A 27,113-nucleotide genomic window follows, 5' to 3' on the forward strand; every position below is an offset into this window, starting at 1 on the left:
TCAGCTATAAACATAGCAGGAGAAAAGGAATTTAACTCCTGGATTTTTCCTGTTTATGTTTGAAGTAGCAGAGGATCTCTAAAAGCAGGCTTGCTGAGAAAGCAAATTCAAGGAAAGCCTGTTTTCCATTTACAAGTCCTGTTTCACTTTGGCTTCTAGCTGTACAAATTTAGTCTAACAACAAAGCAGTGCTCCTTTGTTGTTTTTTTGTTTGTTTGTTTGTTTTCTTTTATGTGACAGTGAAGAGATATGATAGTGGTCATTTATAGCCTATGATGTGTATAACTCCAGTTAGGCCATGGCCTTAGAGGAGCACTCACTCATTCTCAGGGGACATGAACAGATGCATTCAATATATGGTTGTGTGTGTGGAGTTTAAACATAACTTGAGAAAATTGAGTGAATGGGAATTAAAATTGGATGAAAGTTCACATTATGAGTAGAGCTGTGGATCCTAACCATTGGGATGGTAGATAGCTTTCTACGCTTGGACTGTTGAAGAATAGTGGATGTGGAGTTCCTTCCTCCAGTCAATCAGGAAATCGATGTGAAGCATTTCTCTCTCTTTAATAATGGGAAAAAGAGCATCAGAACACCTCTGGCTTCTCAAATGAAGGCGAAGAAGGAACCACCTCTGGGAATTTATTGTAGACATTTCTCTATGAACTAATTTCTCTCTGAACTATGCTGTTCAGTAACTATAGAGCGTTAAAATACGTTTTTTCAGATCTTCTTTTATTTAAATCCATTGAATAGAACTTGTTTACTTATAAGAAAGTCTTATTTACTCATAAGAAACAACTTTTTTCCGTTGTTATTATTTTAGTGGGTTTTAGTGTTTTTTTTAGTTTGTGGCCTGAACATTTTCCAATGGTGACATTCCCCATGAATTTGTTTTTATAAGAAGTAGGCCACTTCTATTAATAGTAATTTATTACTTCTCTTCCTTACTTGCTAGTTCCTCCTCAGTCAGGTTCCATGTTCATATATATGAGCTAATTTGCTTTAGCAAAACTATTTTGGGGCCAACTCCTTAAACTTAGCGTCATGGGAAACCTTAATACCCTGTTGTTTGTCTGTGAAGCATACTGTGACTTTTCAGTTATATTTTATTTCCATCATCTTTTTAAACCATGTATTGCAAGATAAGGGGGGAGTGGTATGTTTTCAGAGGGTATTGCTATGTACACGTATAGAAATGGCAAAGAGATATTTAAGAGAAAATACACATGGTGTAATTTCCTACAAGAAAATACACATACTTGATAAAAAATTCTTTGCTATGTATATCCTGTAAAATTTTGAGAATTTTCACAAAAGGCACTATTAGTTCAAAGCAAGAAGTTGATGTTTTGTGATTCTGTGATATTTTGATGTTCTGTGTCTTAAAGTAGCTTATTGTAAATATGATGCTGCTTTTGTTCATAGGAATCAGCTTAATATCCAGATTTCGAACTTTATTGACCATTATAGCCCAAGTTCATAGGTTCGTAGGTTCATAAGGTTGGAAAGGACCTACAAGATCATCTAGTCCAAAAGTTGTCCATAGCTCAGACATGAAATGAATAGAATGTGTACTTTGTGGTATTTCAGCCAGTTTGCTGTTTTTGAGAAATATACTGCTACTTTTACAACATTTATTTGTTTCCTGTTTTCATCAGGAAAATAATAAGGGCAGCTACCAAAGGAGAAATTACAGTTGCAAAAGATGAAGGTAGAAGGAGCATAGGATCCGAAGCTGAAAGCCAAAGCCTGCACAGTAGCAAGTCAACACTTTGTTCTGAGAGGTGAGCAGCAGAAATCTGTTGCAGTTTGTGCTGGGATTGACCAAAGGGTTCATGCCAGTCCAGAAAATTGGATTGTCTTTGATTGCCCTGAGTGATCATGATGAGAAAGATAACATAAATAAGTACTCTGTCAGTCTCTCTTTTCTCTCCTTTCTCTTACATTTTGGTGGTGACTGCTGCCATTTTTACTTTTCTGACTTTAATTTCAGCAAGCTGTGTTCATGTTACAGAACTGAGGCCCTTTGTTCCAAAGTTTTGCTTTTATAATGACATGTTAATTGATTATAATTTAAAATTTCTTCTTTCAAAGGCTCTGTTTGCCTTTCTCTTTCGATTATTATATTCCAGTCATTTCTAATAGGGTTTCATTTCAAATTCTTTGGGTCTCAGAAAATCTTTATTGCCTATGCTGATAGCATTATAAAATACCACATGCAACATTCCTCTCATGTCTTGCCTTCAAAAATTAAGTGAATAGTTTTTTTATTTTTCTTGTTCAGATGGGTAGTCTGTTTTGCTCAGGTACGCACATTGGAAATTTTATAATCTGATTTTCTGTAGAGGGATGAAAATTCCTGCCTTGTACAGATGTTCAAAACATTTGTTATAGTCCATCCATCATTACTTTATAGAGCTGAGTAATTTATTAAGAATAACAACAAACCTTCCCAGACAACCTTCTATCACTGATTCAAGTTAAGGGAATGTAATAGTGTGTTGTGTCACTGATGCTGTCCTACATTTTCCTGCGTATTTTTTTATTTTTGTAGTTGCCCTCAACTTTTAGTGTCATTGTCAAAATTGGAAGTATTTCACCTACCAGCAAGGAGATTGAGAAATAATTTTTCTTCTAAGTATTATGATTTAAGGGAAGCTGTACTGAGTCGAGAATGGTAAGGCCTGGGCCTTCAGTTCATCTCGTGGTCTGTTTTTTTCTATCACAGAGGAAATGTCTACTGGTTTTGCAGCTAAACAAACTGGGTTGCAGCGTCAGGATACTTCCTAGATGAGTAGTATAGGAATTTCAGACTCATTTACACAATCACTACACCATCGCACTGAGGTTTGTCTACCACATGGAAATGCAGTATAGTAATCTTATAACAACATTTTTCATTGTTGTCTACGTAAGGGAGGTTTAGATTGGATGTCAGTGGAAAGTTCTTCACAGAGAGAGAGGTGAGCTGCTAGAACAGGCTGCCCAGAGAGGCTGTGGATGCCCCTTTCCTGAAAGTGTGCAAGACCAGTTTGGACGGGACCCTGGGCAACCTGGTCAGTGGCCATACCAGTGGCAAGGAGTTTGGAAGTTGATGATCCTTGGGGTCACTTTCAACCCACGCCATTCTATGATTCTGTGGTCTGGTGTGCAAGTACTCATTCTGACTGATGACTGCAGAATCTCTTATAACACATTTTGAAATCCTTGTTATCCCAGACCTGTGTGGCTTGGGAACATTTTTGTTGATTTATATTAGTTTACAGAGTGAGGAAAAAAGTCTGTAACAGGAGCTTTTATAACAGAAAGTTAGAACAATCTATCAAAAGTTATATGACAGAATAAAAATCAAATTTTATTTTTTATTGTTATTAATACAGTTCAGCAACCAACCATAGCAGGTTTAGAAATTGTGTGCATTGAAATACAAGAGCTTCGACAAAATACAGATGACAGCCAGTAGCTTTGATTTTCTGACTTTACAGCACCAAAGACACATCTTCATGTGAGCAGATAGGACTAAAATTCAACCAGACTGTGTTTTTTTAGGGTTTGTTGATCACCAGTTCATCAGATTAAAAAGTAATAGTGTGATTATATGAAGTGCACGTGCATGAGAATGAGTTAATTATAAATAATCTACTATTGTTGATACAAGAAATTGAATGATAATTGTTTAAAAGGTTACTGTATGATCACTAATGGACAAAATACTGTAATTTAACATTAGTAGACAGTCCTGGTGTTTGGAGTTTTCCTTTCTATTCCTTGTTTTTAATAGCTCTATCAATGTGGTTTGTGTTCCCTGCTTGGAGTAGTTGTGAGACAGGAGCTGAGCATTTGTTCTCAGTTCAGCAGTAGTTCTGATAAAAAAAAAATGTTGTTTTTTACTGCAATTACACTAACATGGTATGGTAGGCTAAAGTGGAGGTGAAATTCAGATGTGAACCACAATGAAGATTTTTACAGATCTGAAATGTTTATTAAGCAAGCTGAAAATATACTTTAAGTTCCAATAACATTTTCTCCAGCAAAATTGCACCACCAGCATCCTCTGGTGCTGCATTTTCTGCATGAAAAAGGCTGTGGTGCTTGCATCAATTGCTGTTTATCAGTAATTGTTTGAAATAGTAAGTAGGAGTCTGTCTGGTAAGGCTCTCTGAGAGTTCCCTAGATTATAAAGGAAAATGAAAATATCTGAACTGATGTTTGCAGGGAAAGAGGGAAGAATATATGTCAGGAACTTGGATTTTTGCTACTAATCAAATTCGAAATAGAAATAGGACTTTTGCTGGGAACATTAAAATAAATTTTAAAATCATTTTCATTCTTTCAAGAGTTAAAAAGTGATAAAAATGAGAACAACAGCTTACCCCTTGTAGCATTCTAGCACATGCACTGATCAACATTTTCTAATAGAAAAGGTCCCATGGAAGAAACTCTTTGTCTGTTGCAGTATTAGACAGCAATTGGTATGCTGACCACAGATCCTTTTTTGTCACTTTTCAGTCTGGTTGAAATGATTTGCCAGCTTGGGTCACAAGTCATTATTGTTATATAAATAGGACAGCACTTCTCTAAGGAGACGGGAAAATTATTTTTTTTTTTTTGGAGAGGAAGGAGAGTGCACAGCTGAGGATTTTAGAGCTTCTAGGGATAGTGCTGGCAGAAGTGGCCAGAACTGTCAGATCCTGATAATTTTTCTTCAAAATGAGGAGCAGCTCCTTCCCTGTGTGGGAAGTCACACAGGAGGCCTCACACCTTCTGCTGGGATGTGAACATACTGTCACATGAACATGTGGGAATGCAGCATCTGGAGAAGAGGTGCCTGCTTAGGCTCTTCACTGAAAACAGGTGTAGACATGATATAATTGATTCACCCCAACTTATGCTTGTCTTTCCAGGTGACCATTTCCTTCCAGTGAATGACACAGTTCATCCAGAGCAACGTAATTCTAATAAACTGTTATCGCTATTATTTTATTCTGTGGTTTGCTAGAAGAAGTAATACTTTTTTACTCTTATCTCCTTCCCAGAGGAAGCACTCTTTCGCTGAACAGCAGTAGTACAGAAGCTGCAGGCCATCCGAGAGGGGCCATGGGCCCTGCAAACAGAAGCAATGCTTCCATAGCTTCCCTCCCCAGGTCGCCTGCACTGAGCACACGCAGCATGACTGCAGATTACAGCAGGGTAAGTTCCCTATGTAGAGCTGACACCAAACAGAGCTGGCGCCAGGCTTGGCTGGTGTCTGCTCTGTTACATCAATTTGTATCTCAAGAAGGACAAGCCCAGCAGATAAGATCTTGTTTCTTTAATTCTGCTGGGGCCAGTGAAGTTCTGTACTAGAGCAAGGTTTGTCATGCTGTATCCGTGATGTGGTTTTTGGTTTGGCAGGCATTTTTCTGTCTAGAAACTGCTGCTGATATCCAGAATTGCATAATGACTTACAGAATCTGAAGTGGGAAGCTCAAGTGATAGATGTATGTGTTTTTGATACTATAGAGCCTTGAATAAGTGCCATGAGCTAAGGATGTGACTGTCCAGCATGTAGGGCTCAGTACACTCCCCTTGACTTCTGAGGGACTAAGATCAGCACTTGCAGAAAATCAAGCAGTAACTATTTTATGTATATATAAGTAACTATTTTAACTTCTTCTGGATTTGATAGATTATGGCATAGCACATAATGTGTGCTAGACACTGTCAAAATGAAACATCTGGGACTCCTCTTAATTGTTGTTATTAGGCCTCTAGAGATATATTTATAGTCAGAGATAATTCTTTTTATCAGTGGAAAGAAGTAGATGAGCTTTTGAGCTCCATCTCATTGAGAGCACACATCAATTTCTTCCAGCTTCCAGATACTTTGTCTAATATATAATGTTTTATAAAAACAAATTAGTGTTTGTGAAGGCCAGTTATGAGTGCTGTAAATAAGTTAATATTTATATTCTTGCTGGCACACAGGTTGACTTTATTTCAAGTGCATTAGATCTGACTGCAAAAGGTAAATCCATTCAATTTGGATGCAGTGATGTTCTTAGATATTCCTTTTACAGGCAAAAAACCCAGCAAAACATAATATCAAGCATACTAGTTTTATTTAAGGAATTAAGCTCTCATAATTTAATTAGTTCAAATCCATTTAGTTTTAACCTTACTTAAATGATGCTAGTATAAAGCCAATAGTTCTGTCTGTCCATCTGTCAGATGGTAAGTTTACTTTCTGTATTTCTGTGATGTGTATTTTTCTTATTGAGCAGGACACTGACTTAGAAAATGGCATGATTATTCCAGCAAGTGAAAGTGTTCCTGAAAATTTAGTGAAGAAGCACCATAGGAAAGCATCTGGAACACCTTCCATTGCAGTTTCTAGAGTATCTTTGTCATCAGGCAAGTATTAAGTCTTCTTTTTTTCTGCTAACCTTTATCATTAGAAGATTGACTGTTTTTATATCTTTGCAATTTCTGTATTTAGTGTACGTCAGAAGATCAGATATAAGATTCATATGCTTGCTGATGTTCATTCTACACATTCTTCCTTTTACTAACCGAATTTATGCCACTTAATAAGTTTCATGTTTGAAAAAATGAAAATCCTTACTGGTAAATGATATATTCTTGGACTTGTTACAAGATTTTATTCATAGTTTCACATTGTTAAATCATTCCCTGTAAGATCAACTGTATAAAATACTATCTGTGAACTATCTGTATAAAATACTGCCACACTTTTGGAATTGCATTTCACACCTTCTTTGCCCAGATCAAATCACCTTGAGAAACAATGAGCTGTCAGAGAACAAGTCCCTCACAGCCGTCATGTCATTTTGGTTTTTATGCACTGAACCACTTGGTTCAGCTGTGATTTACCTCAATTCATTGGAGGCTGCTAGGTAAATGAGGCTTGCACAGGAAGGTGCTGTCTGAGCCTCTGCTGCAGTGGGTGGAGATTCTCCTTTCCAAACTGAAACAGGAGGCAGGAGTGCCCTGTACTCTTCTGCCTTTTACTGTGCTTCTTACAGGCTTTACAGAGTGGGTTCAGATTCACAGCTCTGAATAACAGCACAGGGGTCACTCTCTTTCATCTGAAATTAGCCCAAAACAGAAACCTAGTGACATGTCCCGCAGAGCTAATCAAAGGAATTACAGTCTTCACCTTAGATTTTTTTTTCCACTTGAAAGCATCAGGGTTTCTTAGAGAATACTGCATTACCCATTTCCTGGCAGAAACATTTCTGACTACTACTTTCTTTCTGAAAAGGCTTTTTCTCCTGCTTCTGCTTCCTTGTGAATTAAGGCTTCCTGAGCTTTTAAGAGTTGGCCTCATGTTAATAATGCTGATAGATACTAAAACAATATTGCAGGCAGCATGGGAACAACCCTCAAACGCTGTTGTCTTGTTGCTGGGGGATTTTAGAGGTCACTGGCCCAGGCTGCCCAGAGAAGCTCTGATGCCCCATCCCTGGAGGTGCTCAAGGCCAGATTGGATGGAGGCCTGAGCTGGTGGGGGGCAGCCCTGCCCATGGCAGGGGATGGGGTGGGTGGGCTTTGAGGTCCTTTCCAACCCAAACCATTCTGTGATTCTATGGCATTAAGCTCGGGATGCAAACCTTTTCTGTCACAACAGCTATAGCCCAGGCAAAGGATGAGCAGTTGAAAACTTTACAGATTCCTAGCTGCAGGATCTAAAAGTGTTCTCTTCCTTCACTTTTTTTCTTTTTCTCAGTTTATTGAACAGTGGCACAAAATATTTAATGGGTAGGGCTAAAAATATTTCTGTAAGATATCTAACACCAATACGCCTTGGAGTTATATAACACCTAAAGCATAAGAGATGTTAGATAACTTAAGAGAAATAACGATGAGAAACTTGTGGGAATGAAAAAAAATGTTGGTTTTAAGACTTACTCACTTCATTCCTTTCTGCACAGTGATGGCAGAAATACTTTCTATGCCCAACTGTATCTCAGGTTGCTTAATACTGAAGCAAATGCTGGAGGGAGTTTAGACGTAGTAGGTGATGTGATTGTCTCTACAAGTGCTTGGGCTTCAAATTTTGCATTATTCCAAGCTAATATGTTTAACATATGAAGTCAAAAGCTTGACCTATAGTGTCATCCACAGGAGACAATTATATCAGATAAAAAGTGCATGTTAAAAAATGTTGGCCAGAAGACCAAATAGCATCACAAAATGTTTTACTGTTTTTCATCTTGATGTTCATTTGTCATTTGTTTGTGACAGAACGTATGGAAATGCAATTTTAATGATTTTCCTTCAAAAAAAATCTGATATAGCACTTTATTAAAGAGTGGCAAGGTAGAAGAGGAAGTATTCTTTGTACAAATTCTAATGAACTGTTTTGTTATTTTCATTTTCTAGACCGTAGCCGATCTGAGATAGATCTGAGTGAATCTTTCTCTGAAGGAAAACAGGATACCTTGAGCATAAGAAGCAAGTCTGTACCGAGCGTCCTAGATGAGGAGCTGGTGAGTCATAAATATGTGAATGTTTATCTGGCACAAGTCATGTTTGTTGAGTCTTAGGAAGTCAGCACTGTATATATAAGTGACACAAAATGTAATTTGAGGGGTATTTAATTAGTTTTTAAACAGCTTCATTTTTCTTTAGTCTGTTGCCTGTAGAATGATTCCATTGAATAAGTGTTTGCTATTAATTTGCTACTTTTTGAGTTTTGAGGTGAATAAAATGGGCTGAATTTCAGGCACTGCGTTATAGATACTATGAAGTGCTGTTAACTCCTACTTCCTTACATTTTCATTTTTACGATGAAAAATACTATACTTTAAAAGCTTTAATCTTCATCTGTTTCTAGGTTTTGCCTTTTTTTTTTTTTGGGGTTTTTTTTTTTTTTTTTGGAAGATGAAGCCCTATCTTTCTTTTCCACTGCTTTTGCCAATCACTTAGTCCTGTTTATCATTTTCTCCTATATATCTACATACCTTTTTTGGTGTGTTCTGTATGGGCTGCCTTTCCTGAAGTGATAACCAACTTCCCTCTCACATTAAGCACATATTCAAGACAGACACGCAAGTTGCAGATGTGCATCAATGCCATGAAAAGAAAAATACCTCCCAGCTTGTTAAGTATGCATGAGAAGAAGAGTAATTAGGACATTTTGCATCTAATCATATTTGTTTTGAAGTTTCCAAATGCAAGTGTTTAGCCTATAAAAAAAGGAAAGAAAAAAGAGAAGAAAAAAACATTACCTTCTGCAACAGTAATTGTCTATGGCCATAGTACTTTCCTACCATCTGCTCATTTCAGAGGGGCATTGGCTATGGGACATGTCTCCCTTTCTTGTAACATGTGATAGTTGGAGATTTGTGGAAAACAGTATGTTAGGATTCCCATCTGTTTCTTGGATTGTAACCACCTAGAGAATTTGCCTGCAGCTATGTTTTGTTTGAATTAATCATTTAGGAAATAAAAAGCCATTTCTACACATCAGATTTATGTTGAAATAAGCCTTCAAAAATAAATGTTTTTATTATTTAACTTTAGAGAAGAAGAAGGATGTGTTCTTGATTTAGAAGTTGGAAAAGACAGCAGAAGAAAACCATAAAATATTTAAAGCTCTTATTTTCTTATTCTATGTTGGATTCCTGCTCAAGTTGTACAGGGTGTGATAGTTGTCACTTAGGATTTCTTTAGGGCACGCACCAGAAATGTCACGTCCAGAGTAGTTTACTGTTATTTGATTTTTGCCTTCCTTATATTCAGTGGGGAGTTTTTGCTGACTCTAAATGAAATGTCAGACTGCATCTCAGCATATTTTTTTTTTAGGGTAGTTTGACTCATGGGATTCCTTCAGTGTCTTGCCTTAGGTTCCATATGAATTGCTGTGTTTTGAGATGAAGGTTATTCTCCTGCTAGAGTTTAGCTTATAAGAGGCAAGAATAAGAATATACGATGAAAATAACAACAGTTCCTTCAGTCTGAAAAGAGTTACTTCTTCCTTTCTCTTGGTTGGCTGGTGGACCTAGCTGAGGTCCTTTAGTCTCTTACAGGCGATGGGAGCTGACAGCAGTGGTGTGGGAGATGCCATACATCAATAAGACAAGCAGATTGCCAGCTGGGAAGGTGTAAAAAGGATTTTAGCCACTCTGCTCCTTGTTTTATCAATAAAACCCCTTATATATACAGAGATGTAAGAATCAATGATATTTTCCTTCATGCTCTTGAAAATGAGAAGGGACAGCCCCCAGAAACCTGCATTCTGTGGGAGGTATATTTCAAGGAACCAGTTAAATGTAGTGCTGCACTCAGCTGTGTGCACCTTACATTGAGAGGTGTGTGCTGAATTCCTGACCAAGCAGTGTTCACTACAAGCTCAGCTGCTTTATTAGAAGGGATTGAATAATGTGCATTTTATAATCCCCCACTGGAGACCAAGAGATTAATATCCTTCCAGCTATAACTTTAATAAGCTTATATAAGCTAATAACACTAACCAATTATGTAGCTACTGTTCTGTAACACCTCCTGAGAAACATAATCGTTGCAGTGGAAAAGGAATTAAGAGCTTATGTTAAATGTTAACCCTTTATTTTAATTTTATATATCTGCTTGCGGACAAATTTGGTGATCACCTACTTAACATCGGGACTCAGTGCTCTCAGGCATAGAGTTTGAATTTTGGATGGTGCTGTGTAAAGCCAGGAGTTGGCCTCGATGGTCCTTATGGACCCCTTCCAACTCAGGATAGTCTGTGATTCTGCAACTGTCACAGAAGCACTGTCAGCACTTCAGTGTCTAACCCTTGAACACCCCACTGGTGGAGACAATACCTCGCTTTAATTTGTCCTGTTTGATTATTCACCAATCAAAATGTAGCACTTAATTTTTATCTCCACATATATGTATATGACAGTGTAAAGGAGAGAGCTGGGATGTAATGCCAGAATTGTTTCTTTCTGTTACACTGGCTGGAAGGACACCTTGCCTGCATCATTTTCTTATTCTTGTGTCACTTGAATTCTAGTCAATAAAGAGAGTGGAAGTGAAGTGTGTTTTTTTATTATTATTTTAAAAATTAATTAATTTGCTTACTTTTGAAGGGTTCAACAGTCTTTCTCATGAGAATAGTGTTCTGTGTTGTGCCTGGCACTCTATGGGCATTTTGTTACAGTGTGAAGTGTCTATGATGCTTTGTTCTGCTGTGGGCCCCAAATAGAACACGAAGGAAACTCACCATCAGAGGAGGTTAATTGTAAAAACATGAAGCTAAGAGGGTTGTTTTTTGCTTCAGTATGTAAATGTTGGTCCTGAATAAAGTGATGGCTTGTCCTCATTTCCCTTAGCTCAACATGAAATATTCACGATTGAATGGAAAGTAGTAATAGAAAATTTCACATTGCTTTTGGCTGATTTATTTCAGTCCAGTCCCCGGATTAGAGAACTAACAGCTAGTTTTGTGCATACTAACAATGAATGCTTTGCAGATCTTTATATAAACAATGACATTTCAACTCTCCAGCAGAATTTCTTTTCTACTCCTTTTCCTAAGTAGCATAGAAGTCTGTGTGATCTCTGTTTAGTTTAAAGGATAGAGAGAATGATTGTAGAACAGTGAGGTAGGTCACCATGTGAGACTTGTAGAGCTACAAAGCAGATATGAAGGATCAGTACATTTGGCTTCCATTAAAACAGAATACCTGCCATGAAGCTTAAGGAGATCCTTGAAATTTCCCAGCTACTCTGAATAGAATGGAAGATGACCTTTTTTTCCCTGTAATTTTTGCTTCAAGTTAAGAATCCTATTAGAACTATCAGCCAGATATTAAGTTTCTTGTTTGGTTTTACTTTACTGCTGCATTTTAGAAATTATGGATCTAATGGCCTCTTTTCCTTTCTGCTGTGTACCTATGCAAAAATGTGGGAAATCAAAATTCCTCTGGAGAGTAGAATTCTAAATGCATCCTGTACCATCTTCCTGAAGCAGAAAATATGTGAAACAATGTCAAGGGACAGAGGCTGACCAAATACAGCGCAGAACATAGTGACTGAATTGCCTGTGTCTTTGTCATTAAGGATTATCTGGATGAAACAGAAGAAGACATTGATGATGTATTGGCCTCTCATTATTCAAGGAAACACGGACATCTGACAAGTGGATCATCAAGAGTAAGATCTCAAATAGAAAACATGCTTTTTCCTTTCATTTCAGATCATTGAGGTAAACATCATACCACTTAGAAGCATTCTGGTTTATTTTTTAGTAATTTTCCTGGTTATTTCATCCTCCAGTTGAGAAACATCCTTTAGCTTTTAGATGGGTTTTTCTGACTCTTAAGGTTTTACCACTGTTCAAAGCTACAACATTGATGTCTGCAGCGTATGTGTGGAGAATCATTATTCATCAACAGTTTGTCCACGCATTCATGTTACTACCAAGCTGATATTTGGGGAAGGCAAGCCATAGATGTTTGCAGCATGTGACTACTCAGCTTTCCAGAGGAGCATTTCATTTGTTTGAAATAAACTGAACAGAGCTGTGGCCTGTTCTTCCATCTTATTTTGCTTTCTGAATGCTAAGGTTCTTGGGACACAAATATTGATCCTTCCATTTTCCATGACAGGACTGTTATGCCACCTTGATATCAAAAAGTATTATTTATATTATGTAGCTTGTTTTATATTGGTCTAATAATAGCCACTTCTCTGAGGCTATGACTCATTATCTCCAATTCTTGCTGGTCCAATCATTTTATAGGAAAAATTGTTTTTCTTTTCTCTGAATATTGGTAGGAAGGTTGCAAGCACTTAAGTGCTTTCTCTATTCATTCTGTTAATTGAGGAACTGTATTTAGAGATCCTTCCCTCAGTGTTCTGAAGGCAGTATTCTGCCTGTACATTGGGTTTCATCCATTTTGACCTTTTCCTAAACAGAGTGCAGCTTTGAGTTAATCTCACACCTCAATGCTCTTATTTCTTTGTATTTACCCTGAAATGATTGTTAATGTCACTGCATGCTATGCTAACAGAGAAAGGCAAGCTTCTACTCCCTTAAAGAGCATGTCAGTTTTACAGGTTCATTGTGGCTTCTTTGTGTTTGTATTATTAGTTATTAACATTCATTCTCTCTCATTTTTTCCTTTACTCTTCTTATTATATGCCTTTGAGCCTTCTGCCTCATACAGTTTTTCCCTATATTTTACTTGTCTGACAGAAGACAGTGTATTATTATTATGTCACATTGAAGTAATGTTGTTAGTGAACAGTAAGCTTCAAGTGCTTTTTTTTTTTAATATGAGAATTAAAAGTACCGTAAGGGTACTCTTAATCCTAAGCATTTGAGGAAAAAGAAAAGAAAATATTTTAGAGGGTAAAAATACTTTATATCTACTTATATGATTGGTGAGCGAAAATAGGAATGAAAAATGCCATTGAACAGGAATTGTATCTCTGCATTATGGTGTTTTCTTACAGTGTTTCTCCAGAACTAATATATGAACTGTTTCCCTGCATCCTTCACTGAATCCTTTCCTAAACACATCAATGTGCTCTTGTCAAGACCTATCACATCATTAAGATTGAGTTGTTCCTGTGCCTTACTGCACCAGTAAGATAAGATTCAGAGCAAGTGTAGTTCATAGTGATGGACTAAAATGAGGCTAAGCAGCCTACATATGCAGTGGTTGTTTACTACTTGTGCAACTGGAAAATGATTAGATTTCCTAGGGACACTGCGTTTAGCGTGTGTAAAGGATGTTGTAAATTCCATAGAACAGAATCTGTGTAGAAAGAGGACAAATATGTCATATACTTCCACTGAATGTTTTGTTTGTGGTTTCTAAGCAGTTCAGAAATTGCATTTGTATAAATTCTAAGGCCAGAGGTCATCTATGTGCATAGGATTGTTTTTTTGTTTTCCCAATCATTTTTCCCTTGCTGCCAATGTACCTAAAGATCAAGAAAAAGGATATTTGGGTTTAAGAGAACAGTTACTCTCTCTGGCCACCTTGGTGTAACCCTATTAGATGTTTGTGATGGGCACGTGGATAGTCATTTTCTTTTTATGTTTTTTCTCCTTGTCTCTGTTCTTCCTTCTTCCCTGTACCTGCTAGGGAAGGATGTAGTTTTCTATTAATTCATTACTGAGACTTTCAGGTATTGCTCAAATAAGCAGAGACAGGAAAGAGTTTTCCCCAGTATTCTATTACTGTATTTTCTTTTTCCCCCAGTGATATGTTTAAACATTTATGCATATTTTTTCCATCTGTACTTACAAATTCCACAGAGAAAATGCTCTTTTTCTTTTTTTTCTTTTTTTTTTTTTTTTTTTACAAAGGCACCAGTGCTGCAATGCACAAATGCTCACCTTTTGACTAGCCTAAGAACTGAGTTCACAGAAGATGCACCTGGGGCACATCCAAGTACAGTCTGATACAAATCTAATTTTTTATCTGTTTGAGATAGCAGATAACTTAATTTCTGTTTAATTACCTCGAGCCATGTATGCTTCAGTATTTGAAGTATTTGGAAAACACTTTGCATGTCTCTGATTTGGTGATATCTTTGATATCTTTTCCTTCTTTCTTGCTGCGGCTTTGCGATGTGAACTGTATTTACCTGTCTGTGTAGGTAGGTAGTGCATTATCACTGCATTTATTCTTTCTTGCTGCTGCTATCTGATGCTCTTTTCTGTTGACCTTTTGCACTGCTTTCTTTAAAGAACTTCCCAGAAGGCTCTGACAGAAAATGGAACTACTTAAATGTGCCTGAAACAGACGGTGATACTGTGAGTTCTCCTCAATCCTCTGCTTAACTTACTTACATTTCTCTCTTTTTTTTTCCCTCTGAATTGAAAACCGTATTTTTATGTCTTGTGTGTAAAGAACATCAATGTCTAGACATATAAGTTATTATAACTTTTAGTTCTTATTCCCTTTACATCAAATATATATCAGTGGTATTTCTTTTCTTTCTTTTATCTCTTTTCAAAGCAAATCTTAACAAGTGAAACACTATCTGTGACTTCACGAAAGGCAGATTCTGGAAAAACTACTTTGTTTAAGCTTGTAAGTCCTTTTTCCTCTCCCCCTTCAGACCAGCATTAACAGCATGCTGAGCGTATACAGTGAAACTGGTGACTATAGCAACGTGAAGGTCAGTGGCGAAATCCTTCTCCAAATCAACTACAGCTACAAAACAGGTGCTCTCAACATCCTGGTGAAGAGTTGCAGAAACCTGGCCATTGTGGATGAGAAAAAGCAAAGGACTGATCCGTAAGCACTCAGAATTTGCTTTTTAAGCCCAGCTAGGGCTGTCCTCCAACACATCACACCTAGTAGTCAGCAATGACATAGCCTGCTATAGGCCAGCATTTTGGTGTTGTCTGATTTTTAGATTCTCTTTGAGAAGTACACTTTCAGTTTGTACATTTTCTTAGGGTAATGTGCGCATGTTCTGAGGAAACGTTACATAAATTATCAACCTATTAGCTAGTAATCTTTAAGAAAGGGCAAAAAAGTAGGAATGAATAGGGATGATGAATTGATTTCTTACTTCTAGGAGCAAAAATAAACTAGAGGAGTGATGTTTTGGAGGGTGTGAGGGAAGAAATAGCTTTGTGGTGTCATGTATCTGTAGTTTCACGTTGCTAGGACAATGTTTTCTGGGATTCACATAGATTTCAGTGTAATATGTCAATTCTCATAGATTAGGAATTAATACTATATTCAGTCATGTCTAATCCTGTTGTATTTCAGGTATGAATTTTTTCATTCTCAGGTATTTTCAGGCGTTGCCATGTGTAAGCTGTCGAGAATCATAATTCTGCAAAAGGGAAGGTGTTAGAAAGTTATCTGCATTTCTGAGAAAGAGTAAATTGATTTAGCCCTGCCTTTTTGTTATTCTGATCCCATAAGACCAGCACTGCTGTGTTTGGGGATAAACCATACTTTTCTGTTCTTTACATGTTGTTACGTATATATGCGCAGGTTCTTGCTCAGATTTTTCATTTTCCTTCCTTGTTAATGAGTTACTACTTGATCTGCAGATACGTCAAAGCATACCTTCTGCCTGATAAGTCCCGCCAAAGTAAACGCAAGACCAAAATTAAGAGTAACAGCACCAATCCAGAATTTAATGAAACGCTGAAGGTGAGATCACTGTCCCTCTCATAGGCTGTGATGAATGTTCCACTTGTGCTCCCATATGGGAATTAGAATTTGGAAATGATGCCTCAGAAAGAAAGTGTTTTAGCAAAGCATCTAGTAATTCTGTGAGTTGTAATTTCTGACTTTCAGCATTGAGGAACTGTTTCTGTTTGGTTCTCCTCTTTACAGGTAAAACTTCCATTACTTTCTATAGGTCTCTGTCAAAACTATCAATGTTCCCATCTAATGTGATCTAAAAGTTAAACGCACCTTAAATATTTTGCAAGCCCTACATTGGTAACTGATGGTGAGACAGAGGTAGCTTAAACATCCTAACTGATTTCTAGGAGAAGATAACCTCTTACAGTAAAATGTGTCTTCTGTGGAGATTTTTCTTTATTTTTAAAACAGAGCAGACTTTGGTAGTAAAATGCCAACAACAGCTTCACTAGCTGCATTCCTAAAAAGTTTATTATATGTTGCAAAAGAAAACAAGCGACTACTTCCTGCAGGACTGGTGGAGCAGAGTGCCCTGGCTCTTTCCATCCTTGCCTTTTACTCATGTCCAATCTAAGAGGCTGGAAAGGTTTTATGCTCCTCATGAGCTGCCCTGCACCTGGACCACAGAATCCTGGTGATTCTGCTTCCTGTCAGCTTACAGGAATCATCCCAGCCAGCTGTCATAAGGACAGAGACTCTTTTTAAATTCTTCTGAAAGAATTTTGAGAGAATTTTGGTGAGGCTTTAAATAAGTTTCTTGTAAGATAGGCTAATACGTATTCTCTGGCAGATGCTCTCAGCCTAACCTGGCTATAAAACCATTTTGTACTTATGCACTCATGGTCTGGCCAGACAGTTTTCCAAGGGAGAGTCTCCTGTAAAGCTTCATTTTAAAATGGTTTATAGTAAATTCTTGCCTGAACTGGAAAGATTTAAAAATAAATAAATAAAAAAGATGTGTTGGACTGTAGCAGGGCATGGAGTTGGTGCTGAATGTTTGTTAGTAGGGAGCTCTGCACGGATAAGCTTGCTAAAAAGGGAAATTGTGACACAAAGGATTTACTTGAATTGTTGGAAGGGAAGCAAGAGCTAGATTTATTTGCTGCAACTGTTACTATCATTATATACTTATGTATGTATGTGTTTGTCTTTATCTTTCCTCTTGGATGTTTATTCCATTATTGCTGAATATTGCAGCTCTCACAGTTGGCATCTAGGAGTAAGCAGTGTTGACATATCTATACTTTAATAGCCTACTCATGTGGCTAGCCAACCAACTTCATCATTTCACATTCTGGAGAATATATCTGTGTCCAGACGTTGTCTTGAGAACAAACAAAAAAGAAGACATCTGGGTTTCCTCAACTAACACTTGAAGAAGGGTGAATTTCATGGAATTAATTGGCTTTTTACTGAAAGCAGAGCTAGAATTCCAGATGTTTATAGTTTTCTATATATTTGCTAGAAAATGATGTTTCCTCTGAGGATTTTTAATAGCTCTCAAAACCAACTGTGTTCCTGAGACTGAGACATTTTGGTGAATGCTTTACAGATACAGTATTACTTGTTTTCAGAACAATTATTCTGAAGTTACAAAGATACAACTGAAGAGGAGAGAATGCTATTTCTAGAATGCAGTGTCCAGCAGCCTCTCATAAGTGATGAAAGAACCAGTGGGGTTTCTTCTTACAAACTAAACTTTGGTATTGAACTGCTTCTTTTGCATAAGCTGTATGGAATTAACAGGGTGATGGTTTTAATCATTGCTATTTATGGCCATAAATACTCAGTAAGTAATACAGAGAAAAGAGCTTTAACAGCTTCCTGTGAGATTTCTAGCTATTGAAGTCTTTGCAAAGCAAGCAAATCTCTCTTTCATGCTTCATTTATTAGCTGCTGTGGGCTTTACAAAACTTAGCTATTACCGTAAAAGGCTCCATGGAAACTATTATTTATGCTGATTTTGAGGGTTTCTTTTTCTGTTTTTCTGTTGGTAGTATGTCATCAGTCATACACAGCTAGAAACCAGGACCCTGCAGCTTTCTGTCTGGCACTATGACAGATTTGGACGCAACAGCTTTCTTGGAGAAGTGGAAATTCCATTTGATTCCTGGAACTTTGAAAATCAAGGCGATGAGTGGTTTGTGCTCCAGCCCAAGGTAAGGATTTCCAGGGGCCAATGAAACTGCTGAGAAGCAAATTTAGTGAGGCTTGGTTATTTTTAATTTGGAACATATTTATAGAACGGTAACTTCATGATTGTTTAATATGTCGGTAAAAATAAAAAAATAAAAAGGACGACAAAATAAACTAAACAAAACAACAACAACAAAAAACCCACTAAGAAACAGCTTTTACAGACACTATATGTTCATTTTGAAGTGAACTGCAGTGGAAATATGACCTAGGAAAGAAATGAATTGATTTTTCTATCGCTATTCCTATCTAGCCTTTTAGCAGTTTAGTAAGGAAAAAGATTTTTTTTTCCTTCCATTCAAACAGATTCACACTTTTCAGGTGTGACAAAATAGTGTATTAATATCATATGCATTCTTGGATGGGGTGAATTAATAAGATGAGGCTTCTCAGCAGATAAATCAATTGGTTTATGACCTAGGACTTTCACTGTTCTTAGCTAAGGATAGGGTGACTTCTCTTTTGGGCAAGGGCAAAGGTGTGTGTTTTTGGAAGAGATTCAAAGAGCTATTGTAAGGTTGAGGATTAAAAGCTTCTGCATTGCTTGCTCTTGCAGCTGCCAAGATCCCTAGGAATTTCAGTAGTTTTGATTGCTCTTTCAGAAAGTTTCTTTTTCTTGTTACAAAAAATCTGAGCTTGTATTGCAGATGATGCATAGATAGACTCAGGTGACTTGTTTCATGTTCATTACACATTAGTATTGTATTCGGGGCTTTAGGAGGGACTGTTTGACTTCTGTCTTTCCCTCAGATGGCAGATGAATCTTATTGCTGAATAAATTCCAGGTACAACCTTTTGTGGGTCTTACACCTAAGCCATCACAAATTTATACTTCAGTAAGTAAAACCACAGAAGATACATAAAGAAATTGTTCTCAGAATCATAGTATTGTAGGGGTTGGAAGGGACCTCTAGAGATCATGGAGTCCAACCCCCTGCCAAAGCAGCTCCCTAGCCCAGGTTGCACAGGTGGGTCCAGGCGGGTCTGGAATGTCTCCAGAGAAGGAGACTCCACCACCTCTCTGTGCAGCCTGTGCCCCATCACCCTTACTCTTAAGATGTGGACACCTCATACTTTAGAACTGGCAAAGAAAGATTACCCATGGTTTGTTAGGTTAGCTTTGTTAATAAGAGTGATTGTCTGATCCTTCATGGCCCAGAAGGAACACAGGATACCCGGAAGAGAAACTGCTTCATGATGGCTAATGTGCTTCAGTCAGCTTAGTATCCAGGCCAGGATTATACCATCCTTACAAGCTTTGCATAACCCTCACCTGACTTATATAGTTTGCACACATTGGCTCTGCTTTTCGAGTAGAATGAACATCTGCCACATCTCTGGCATATCCCTTGCTGGTGTTAGTTCTTATTTAGAACCAACTGTTCTCCCACTGTAAGACATTAATCCTCTATTGTTTTGCTTACAGTTTGATCTGAAATCGAGAGGTTTTGCTTTTGTTTTTTCTCATCCAGTAATCTCTTCTCATTTTAATGTCTGGGGGCTTTGTTTTTGGTACGGAAAGAAGTCTTCAGACACTCTTGGTTGGGAAAAATAGTAATGAGATGCTAAAGCATTTAAATCTTTCCAACTAGAAGGTCTTGCCTGATTATTTCCAAACCCATTACAAGAGCTTTGGAACTTGTTCTTTTTTACCAAAGAAATGAAACACAAAATTGGTCTTCTCTCACCCCTAAGTTGTTATAAATAATGTTTCTGAACTTGGAATGCTGCTAAGATTGCTCAGCAAAGATAATATTTCTTTTGAAAGATAATGGTATTTTGAAATTTAAAAAAATGCACAGGATAACACACAATTAAGTTGTGTGCTGTTCTCTCATATGAACTTCATGATACAGAAAGAAGAGGCAGTGAAACATTCTGTGGGTTTCATTACAGAGTATTATCTGTTTTATTGTGTATCATTTAGCTACTTCAGTGGAACTGCTGGAGATTTTAAGACCTATTTCTTCACAGCATCACCTATTTTCAAGAAGAGCATTATTAAATCAGAAAAAGAAAACAGATCAGTGGTTGAAGAGGGAGGCAGAGTCTACAGCCATTCTGTAGGGAAGGTGGGCAAACTATTCCTGAAGTAAAAACTTATGCCATCATTTGTCCACCAGTATAACAGAAAAAATAGTCCTTGTGGCCTTTATGGGATGCAAAACCTACGTAGTTTAGACCTTAAATGAGCTGCCTTACTGATAAAATTTAAATGATGATGTCCTGTTGCTAAAATTATACATCGACATTTACTACAGGTTTTCTTTTGTCCTCTTGTAGCAATTGGCACCTGACACTGGTGTTGTATTGTGTACTGGATGTATTCTTCTTAGGAATGACCAAGTGTTTTAAAATGAAAAGACGCAGAAATAATATCTGTGTGGAAAGGGACACTGGGAATAACCTTAGCTTTCACAGTTTTCTATTGGAGAGCTGCACTCTGTTCTCTTCCCCTGCTGTGGTTCCCCACACCTCTAAGTAGGGGCATCAGAATGTCACCTTAAATCGACAACAGTTTATGTTTCTATAAGTGAGTTTGAGTTTTCTCTTTGTTTCACTCATTCATGCTAAGTATGCTATGTGTGCTCACTGTGTGAAGTCTACTGCCATGTGACCTTGATCTATTTAAGAAGCAGTTCAATTAGTATAGGTACAACAAAATTAAAATCAAACAGCAAAAGTGAATGATTAGCTTTAGCCAGATTTATGTTTGTGGCTATTTATTTATTTATTTTTGCTTTCAGGTGGAGGCTGCAACAGATGTTGGCCTTCAATATAAAGGAGAACTGACAGTTGTTTTACGTTACATTCCCCCAGAGATTAACTTGATGCTTCCTCTAGAGCAATTTCAAGGTAAAACAATCATTAGTGACAGTTTACAATAACATCCCTCTGAGTATTAAAAATCCTCAGCTAATATGAAGTCATGAAATTAGTGAAAATTTAAATCAGGCTTGAAAATATCAGTTATCTTTACCTGTGGAAATTTTGAACCGTAAGTTTCTTCTCTGTCCTCTTGTGTTACATTGGACTTAAGGAGAAGGAAAGGAAAGAGCACTGTGCACAGTGAAGTATTGATGTGTGGCTGTGTCCTAATTAGAAAAGGCCAAGACACTAGACAGTGTGACTAGAGACACATACACATACATCTTCTGAATTGCAGTCCTTGTGTTCTTTGTTCAAGAAGTTGTAGATAGTGCTATAGTTCATCAGAGTAATAGACTTCCCTTAGTTCTTGCTTAATTAGCCAGAAACTTGCCTATCTCAGTTTAAAACCAACCTTTTACTTTGGTTTTGCTGCATTACACCAGTAATTCAGTCCTGTAAAATATCATTTGAATGTTTTAGGGTAAACGTTTTTATTAGTAATGAGTGAGGGATAATTCTCTGAAGAGACAAAAAGCACTAGATTGCACCTGAGAATACATGGATATACAGGCTATGGGTAGTTCAGGAGGAATTGTTTCTTAGTGACAGTATTGCTGTTTAACACTGGGATTTGACAGACACGTTATATTTTATTTTTCTTTCTTTTCTTGACAAATAACATTCCCTCTGTTTGCAGTAATCCCAAGCTTTTCTCTCTGAAAGCTAATTGTTGTCTGAAAAGTGTGGATGTACTGTTTTTTTGGTTTTTTTTTTTTAATTAGTAACACTTTAGCATTATTCCTATTCTTTTTTTTCTTTGTTTCCTTATGTTTCAGTGTGAATGATCTGTGCTGATACACACCTTATAATCCACAGCAGAACCAAGTGCATATGCCCTCATGCAGCTGTCTAAAGGCAGCAGTGTGTCAGTGAGCACAAGTGTCCTTTGTCACACACTGTGAGGAATGCTGTTTGCTTACAAAAGGAATGCATGCACAGTCTATTTCTGCATCTTAAACTTTGGGACAGATTTTTTTCTTTGTTTTTGTGTTTGGCTTCCGTGAGGTCACTGGTGGAACTGTATTTTGAAAAGAGGGTACTACTTATGGGACATGTACTTCCTTCTGTTCACTATAGAAATCCACAAATAATTATATTCAGAAAGACTCTCTCACATTGGACGCTCTGGCCCTGCCTTTCAGTTTCTATACCCCTAGAGAATCAGAATCTGCTATAAGAAATGCTTGAATCCCACTGAAGCAAATGAGCAAAAGAATCCAGCCATGAGAACTTAACATTTCCAAGTCAGTTTTGTAGTGTATGTTTTCTGATGATGATGATGATACTGCAACTCTTTTATGTGCGTAGGAAAGAAGAGCTTTAAAAAAGGAAAAAAGGGAGAGAGTCACCTGCCATCTGGAGGGATATTAGAAGTCCTCATCAAAGAAGCTAAGAATTTAACAGCAGTGAAATCAGGAGGCACATCAGACACGTTTGTGAAAGGGTCAGTAGCTTTTTCTGCCCTATTATTTAATGGTTGCACAAGATAGTATTTTGACTGACCTTTTTTTTTTTTTTTTCTTCAGTATGCCTCTATAAGTGTGTGTGCAATGTCAATACTGGAAAGCAACTGGTACTTTAAAATGGTGTGATAGTGAAGGATGCTTTTAGATAAGAACAGAGAGGTCTCAGTTGTCCCAGTGCTTAAATACCAGCCAATCTAGACTCAGTCAAGAAACAGTATGTAATCAGTATCACTTAGTACATTAAAGCACATTCATTGTGCTCATGTGCACACTGTTAAAGAACAAAGAATATGAAGTTTGGTGAAATAAACCACTTCCACTGAGTCAGCAGAGAGAGGTAGGAGAATGTTCATCACTCTCGGACGTAAGCGCATGGAGTGTGGGGTTTACATACTGGAGATGATACCTGATCTGACAGTAACCTTTACATTTCCAGCAAATTGAAACAATAAACTGTTTTGTAAGAACTGAGAATTTGTTCTATCACATAGTGTTATTGTATTCTTTGTCTCTGTTGTAGTTTCCGTGGAAATAAGTAGGAGGCATTACTTTCAAAGCAACCTTTGTATCCAGTAAGAAGTATTTTTGTTAGACAGTCCAAGTTCAGACTATATAGAAAATGCTACATACAGGGTGTAATTGTAATTGAATAAAATGAGCATAATGTCTCATTATATTGGATTTTCAATAAACTGAAGAAATAATATATAGCTTAAAACATTTTTCTTTCCAGTTTTTGGTCTCAGTGGTAGCTTTCAGAACTGCTATATTTTAGATATGCTGTAGTTCACTAGTAATTGTTTGAGTCTTGTTTCTTCAAGTATCCATACAAAAAATCCTGCCCTTGATGTCTTGGAAGAGTTGAGAATTTGTCTTGATCTTTCAGTCTGATTTGATCTGTCACTAAGCTCATACACTTCATATTGAAAAAGCTTGAGCTATTCTTCATATGCATTTGTTCTCTCATGCCATCTGTTTTCCTGGTATATTCCCTGTTACTGAAAAATAGACTGATTGATCCTGTTAGGGCTTGTTTACACCTGGAACCTGAAGCAAATCTCAGGGAGAAAATGTTGTCAAAGCCATTTTATGTTAGCAACAGCAATGTGTGGCCACAATGTGTGATGTATTTTTAGTTCATGGTGTCAGCTCTTGCTGATATGGATTATTCAGTGTGGTGGAACTGGCCTCTGTTTACCTTGGACTATTGACTGGTTGTCTGTCATGTGTCAAGTTGCCGTGATCCAGTAGAGGTTCTGCAGTAGTCTGATCTGCACTTGTTTCACTGAAGGAATTCTTCACTAGAAATAAAATGTGAACTGCATTTCAGACTTCGCAGTATTGGTGCTTCTTCCCTCACTAAGGCCATAGATATAGGTGTTAAACTTCTGAAGTTTATTCTGTGTCAGTTGTTTCTTTTTCATTTGGGAAGATTTCTTCTGCTTTGAGAGAGCCTCTGTGAAGCCACTTCATACATTCTCCCCTTCTGACCTACATTTTAATGACTATATGTAGTCACATGGAAATAAAAAATATTTTATATTAAAAAAATGAAGGGCATGGGAGAAGGAGACTTGATTTCATTTTCTGATGGTGATAACTGAAATTGTAACAGTAAGAGCAAATGGAGCACAAGTGGAACCAACATATGAACTTTTGGTGTATACTTAATTAAATTTACAGTGGAAAATGGGTCTCTGACCTTATTCAAGCTGTATGTGACCGCATCTTCAGCTTTCCTTTTCTCTGTCTCTTAGGTACCTACTCCCAGATGACAGCAAAGCTACAAAACACAAGACTCCCATAATAAAGAAGAATGTGAACCCCCAGTGGAATCATACATTTGCTTTCAGTGGCTTGAATTCACAGGATATACATAATGTCTGCTTAGAATTGACTGTGTGGGACAAGGAGTCACTTTCCAGTAATATTTTTCTGGGAGGAGTTCGTTTGAGCACTGGAAGTGGTAAGGTCCCATCGTATTGATGATTGTTTTTCTTATTCTTCTCTTCTTCTTTACCACCCTAAGTGATTCATACATATGAGGCACAGAAATGTTACTGAGTGTATGGAAGGTTTACAGAAGTTTTGGGAAATTGGAAGCAATGTATCATCTATTGATGATTTAGTTTTCGTTCATTGAGTGAGACATAAAAACATGGAGCCCAGTTGCCCTTCAAACTGGTGCTGTCCAGAAGCAGCTCCGTATACAGGCAGTAGTGTAAAGTGTTTGCCATCTTCCTATTGCAGGCTGTTGGAGTGCATGAACAGCGATATTAAGTAACTGCTTACTAATAATGCCAAAATGTGTAATGTTTTTGCCATTTCCAGGCATAAGTAATGGCAAGGAGGTTGACTGGATGGACTCTCAAGGAGAAGAGCAGCATCTCTGGCAGAAGATGATTGATAGTCCTGGAACTTCTGTGGAGGGGATATTAATGTTGAGATCCAGCATGGGAAAACGTAGACTCTGAAAGACACTCTACTACTGAGGGGTAGCTCAAGTCCTTCTTATTTCAGTCGTGTTCAGCTCTTGTCACTTTGCCCATTTGAAAATGGGTAGGGGTTGTGCTCTTTGCCTTGAGTATTAAGGCTCCATGTGAAATTTTAACACATTCTGCACTTTCACACATGCGTTGTTAACCCAGACTTTTTATCAGATTGTTTCTCCTGAAACCTGTGAGAATTTGACCCTTCTACTGAGATTGGACTGGCTCTCTTTGTCCCTTCTGGTGACTGGTAGTGTACAGCTGATGAACGCTGCTGGTGGGGGACATGGAACGAGCAGATTCTCTAAGTAGCCATTAAGGAAGCAAAGTGTGTTTTATGCATCTCCTTTTGGGTCAGAGATGGCCTAGAAGACCAGAGTGATTCAGTACATGGAGATTCAGAATGAGTCTGTGCTTTGTTATTTGAAAAACAAGAAGCCATAATGTGTTGAGAAGGCTAACATTTATTTTTTGTGTTCGCTTCTTGGGCTGTGCACTGTGGAGGGATGGCAGGCATGAGACCGAATAGCTCAATAAGGAAGACCAATTCACTGGTCAGCTGCACAATAGAAATCCTAAAAAATATTCCAGAACTGTGTAGAATTGCCATGTTTTTCATGTCCATTGACAGCTCTATCTAAGGTCTCTTAATGTTATTGAACAGACGGAATATATTTACGTGCCTGTCTCACCTGATTATCAATGAGATGAGACACATACTGGTTTGGGGCATAGTTAACTAAGACCTTGATTCCACAGAGTGTGTAGTAAAGTGACAGGATTAATGCATGTTCCAGAATGCTTTGCACAATTGTGAATTTATTTTCAGAATGGCCTGGGATCTTGTTGAAGTGTGCCCGTGCATGTTACTTATTAAACAGAGCAGGACTTTCCTCCTCAACTTTCCTCCATAAGATAGCAGTTTAAGAGTGGATTTTGTCCAATTCAGTCATCAACCTTACTAACCACAAGTGTTTAAGAGTACTTTTGCCATTTGGTTTCCTAAAGTGATCTTAGATCTGCCATTCTCAGGGGACGTATAAGAGATGCTGTTTTGTATCATCGTGGGCTACTGCAGCAATTATAAACAGTAGTAGTAACATAGTAAGATAGAATTATAATCTTTTCCAAGGACAAAAGAAGTCTGTTTGCAAGATTGGATAATAATACAATTGCATGGCTTGTAATTGCTCAGGGTATGAAACAAAGGAGGACAAGTAAACTGAATGAACAACATTTCCTTTGAATCTTTCAGAATTGGAACATAGCTTCCTATGTTCCTATGGTGTTCAGAGGACATATCCTTCCCTGTAGGTCAAAATACCAGTATTCAAAGATTTCTATGAAGAATAAAAGGCCTTAAAGTCGGTGAGGAAAAATGTTGTTCTTCACAGTGTAGAAGTTGCAGGAAATCTAGATTGAACTGTATGGAGAATTGATAGCTAGGTATAGGTTACAATTTTTTCATCTGCAGCAGTCTTGGTGTTAGTCACCTAAGCATTTTTTTTTTTTTGAGCTGAATCCTAAACCTTAACGTTTAGTGTTCATTCCTTCCTGCTTCTCCATCTTACCTCCCCACAAATAATAAAAAAAAAAAAAATTGGTTTAGAGGGGCTTGAAACTGCAGGACAGCTTGCAAGCAGACTTTATAAATGCAAATATTTTTAGAAAAATTTGTTCTTATATATTTTTGTTAAAAATAGAATCTCAGTTTTAGTAAAAAACAATCTGTTTGATTATATGTATTTCCTATTAGAATCCTGATGTGGATTTAAGGAGTCATTGGAAGTAATGCCTTTTCTCAGTTTGAGACCCCTAATTTCCAGAGATTACTGAGTCATCTTTAAAAATGGAGTTTGCATTTAAGAATCCCGTGTTGGGAATCAAATGTCAATAGTTGT

The 27,113-nt window shown here is 37.4% G+C and overlaps 1 protein-coding gene across 1 annotated transcript in view; it reads left to right on the forward strand.

Moving 5' to 3' along the window:
- Window positions 1-27,113, forward strand: part of SYTL5 (synaptotagmin like 5) — a 61,109-nt gene that overhangs the window by 18,021 nt on the left and 15,975 nt on the right. Inside the window, exons 5-17 of the mRNA XM_065741569.1 lie at window positions 1,662-1,787; window positions 5,040-5,193; window positions 6,267-6,396; window positions 8,389-8,495; window positions 12,061-12,153; window positions 14,705-14,770; window positions 15,079-15,257; window positions 16,031-16,133; window positions 18,128-18,289; window positions 21,074-21,182; window positions 22,566-22,701; window positions 24,481-24,689; window positions 25,055-25,282. Coding sequence (XP_065597641.1) covers window positions 1,662-1,787; window positions 5,040-5,193; window positions 6,267-6,396; window positions 8,389-8,495; window positions 12,061-12,153; window positions 14,705-14,770; window positions 15,079-15,257; window positions 16,031-16,133; window positions 18,128-18,289; window positions 21,074-21,182; window positions 22,566-22,701; window positions 24,481-24,689; window positions 25,055-25,197 — 1,717 coding nt within the window. The 3' untranslated portion in view covers window positions 25,198-25,282. The remainder of the gene's footprint in view (window positions 1-1,661; window positions 1,788-5,039; window positions 5,194-6,266; window positions 6,397-8,388; window positions 8,496-12,060; window positions 12,154-14,704; window positions 14,771-15,078; window positions 15,258-16,030; window positions 16,134-18,127; window positions 18,290-21,073; window positions 21,183-22,565; window positions 22,702-24,480; window positions 24,690-25,054; window positions 25,283-27,113) is intronic.

This window comes from Cyrtonyx montezumae, unplaced genomic scaffold, assembly GCF_038088225.1.
Source record: "Cyrtonyx montezumae isolate F1298 unplaced genomic scaffold, pur_monq_1.0 scaffold_3, whole genome shotgun sequence".
NCBI lineage: Eukaryota > Metazoa > Chordata > Aves > Galliformes > Odontophoridae > Cyrtonyx > Cyrtonyx montezumae.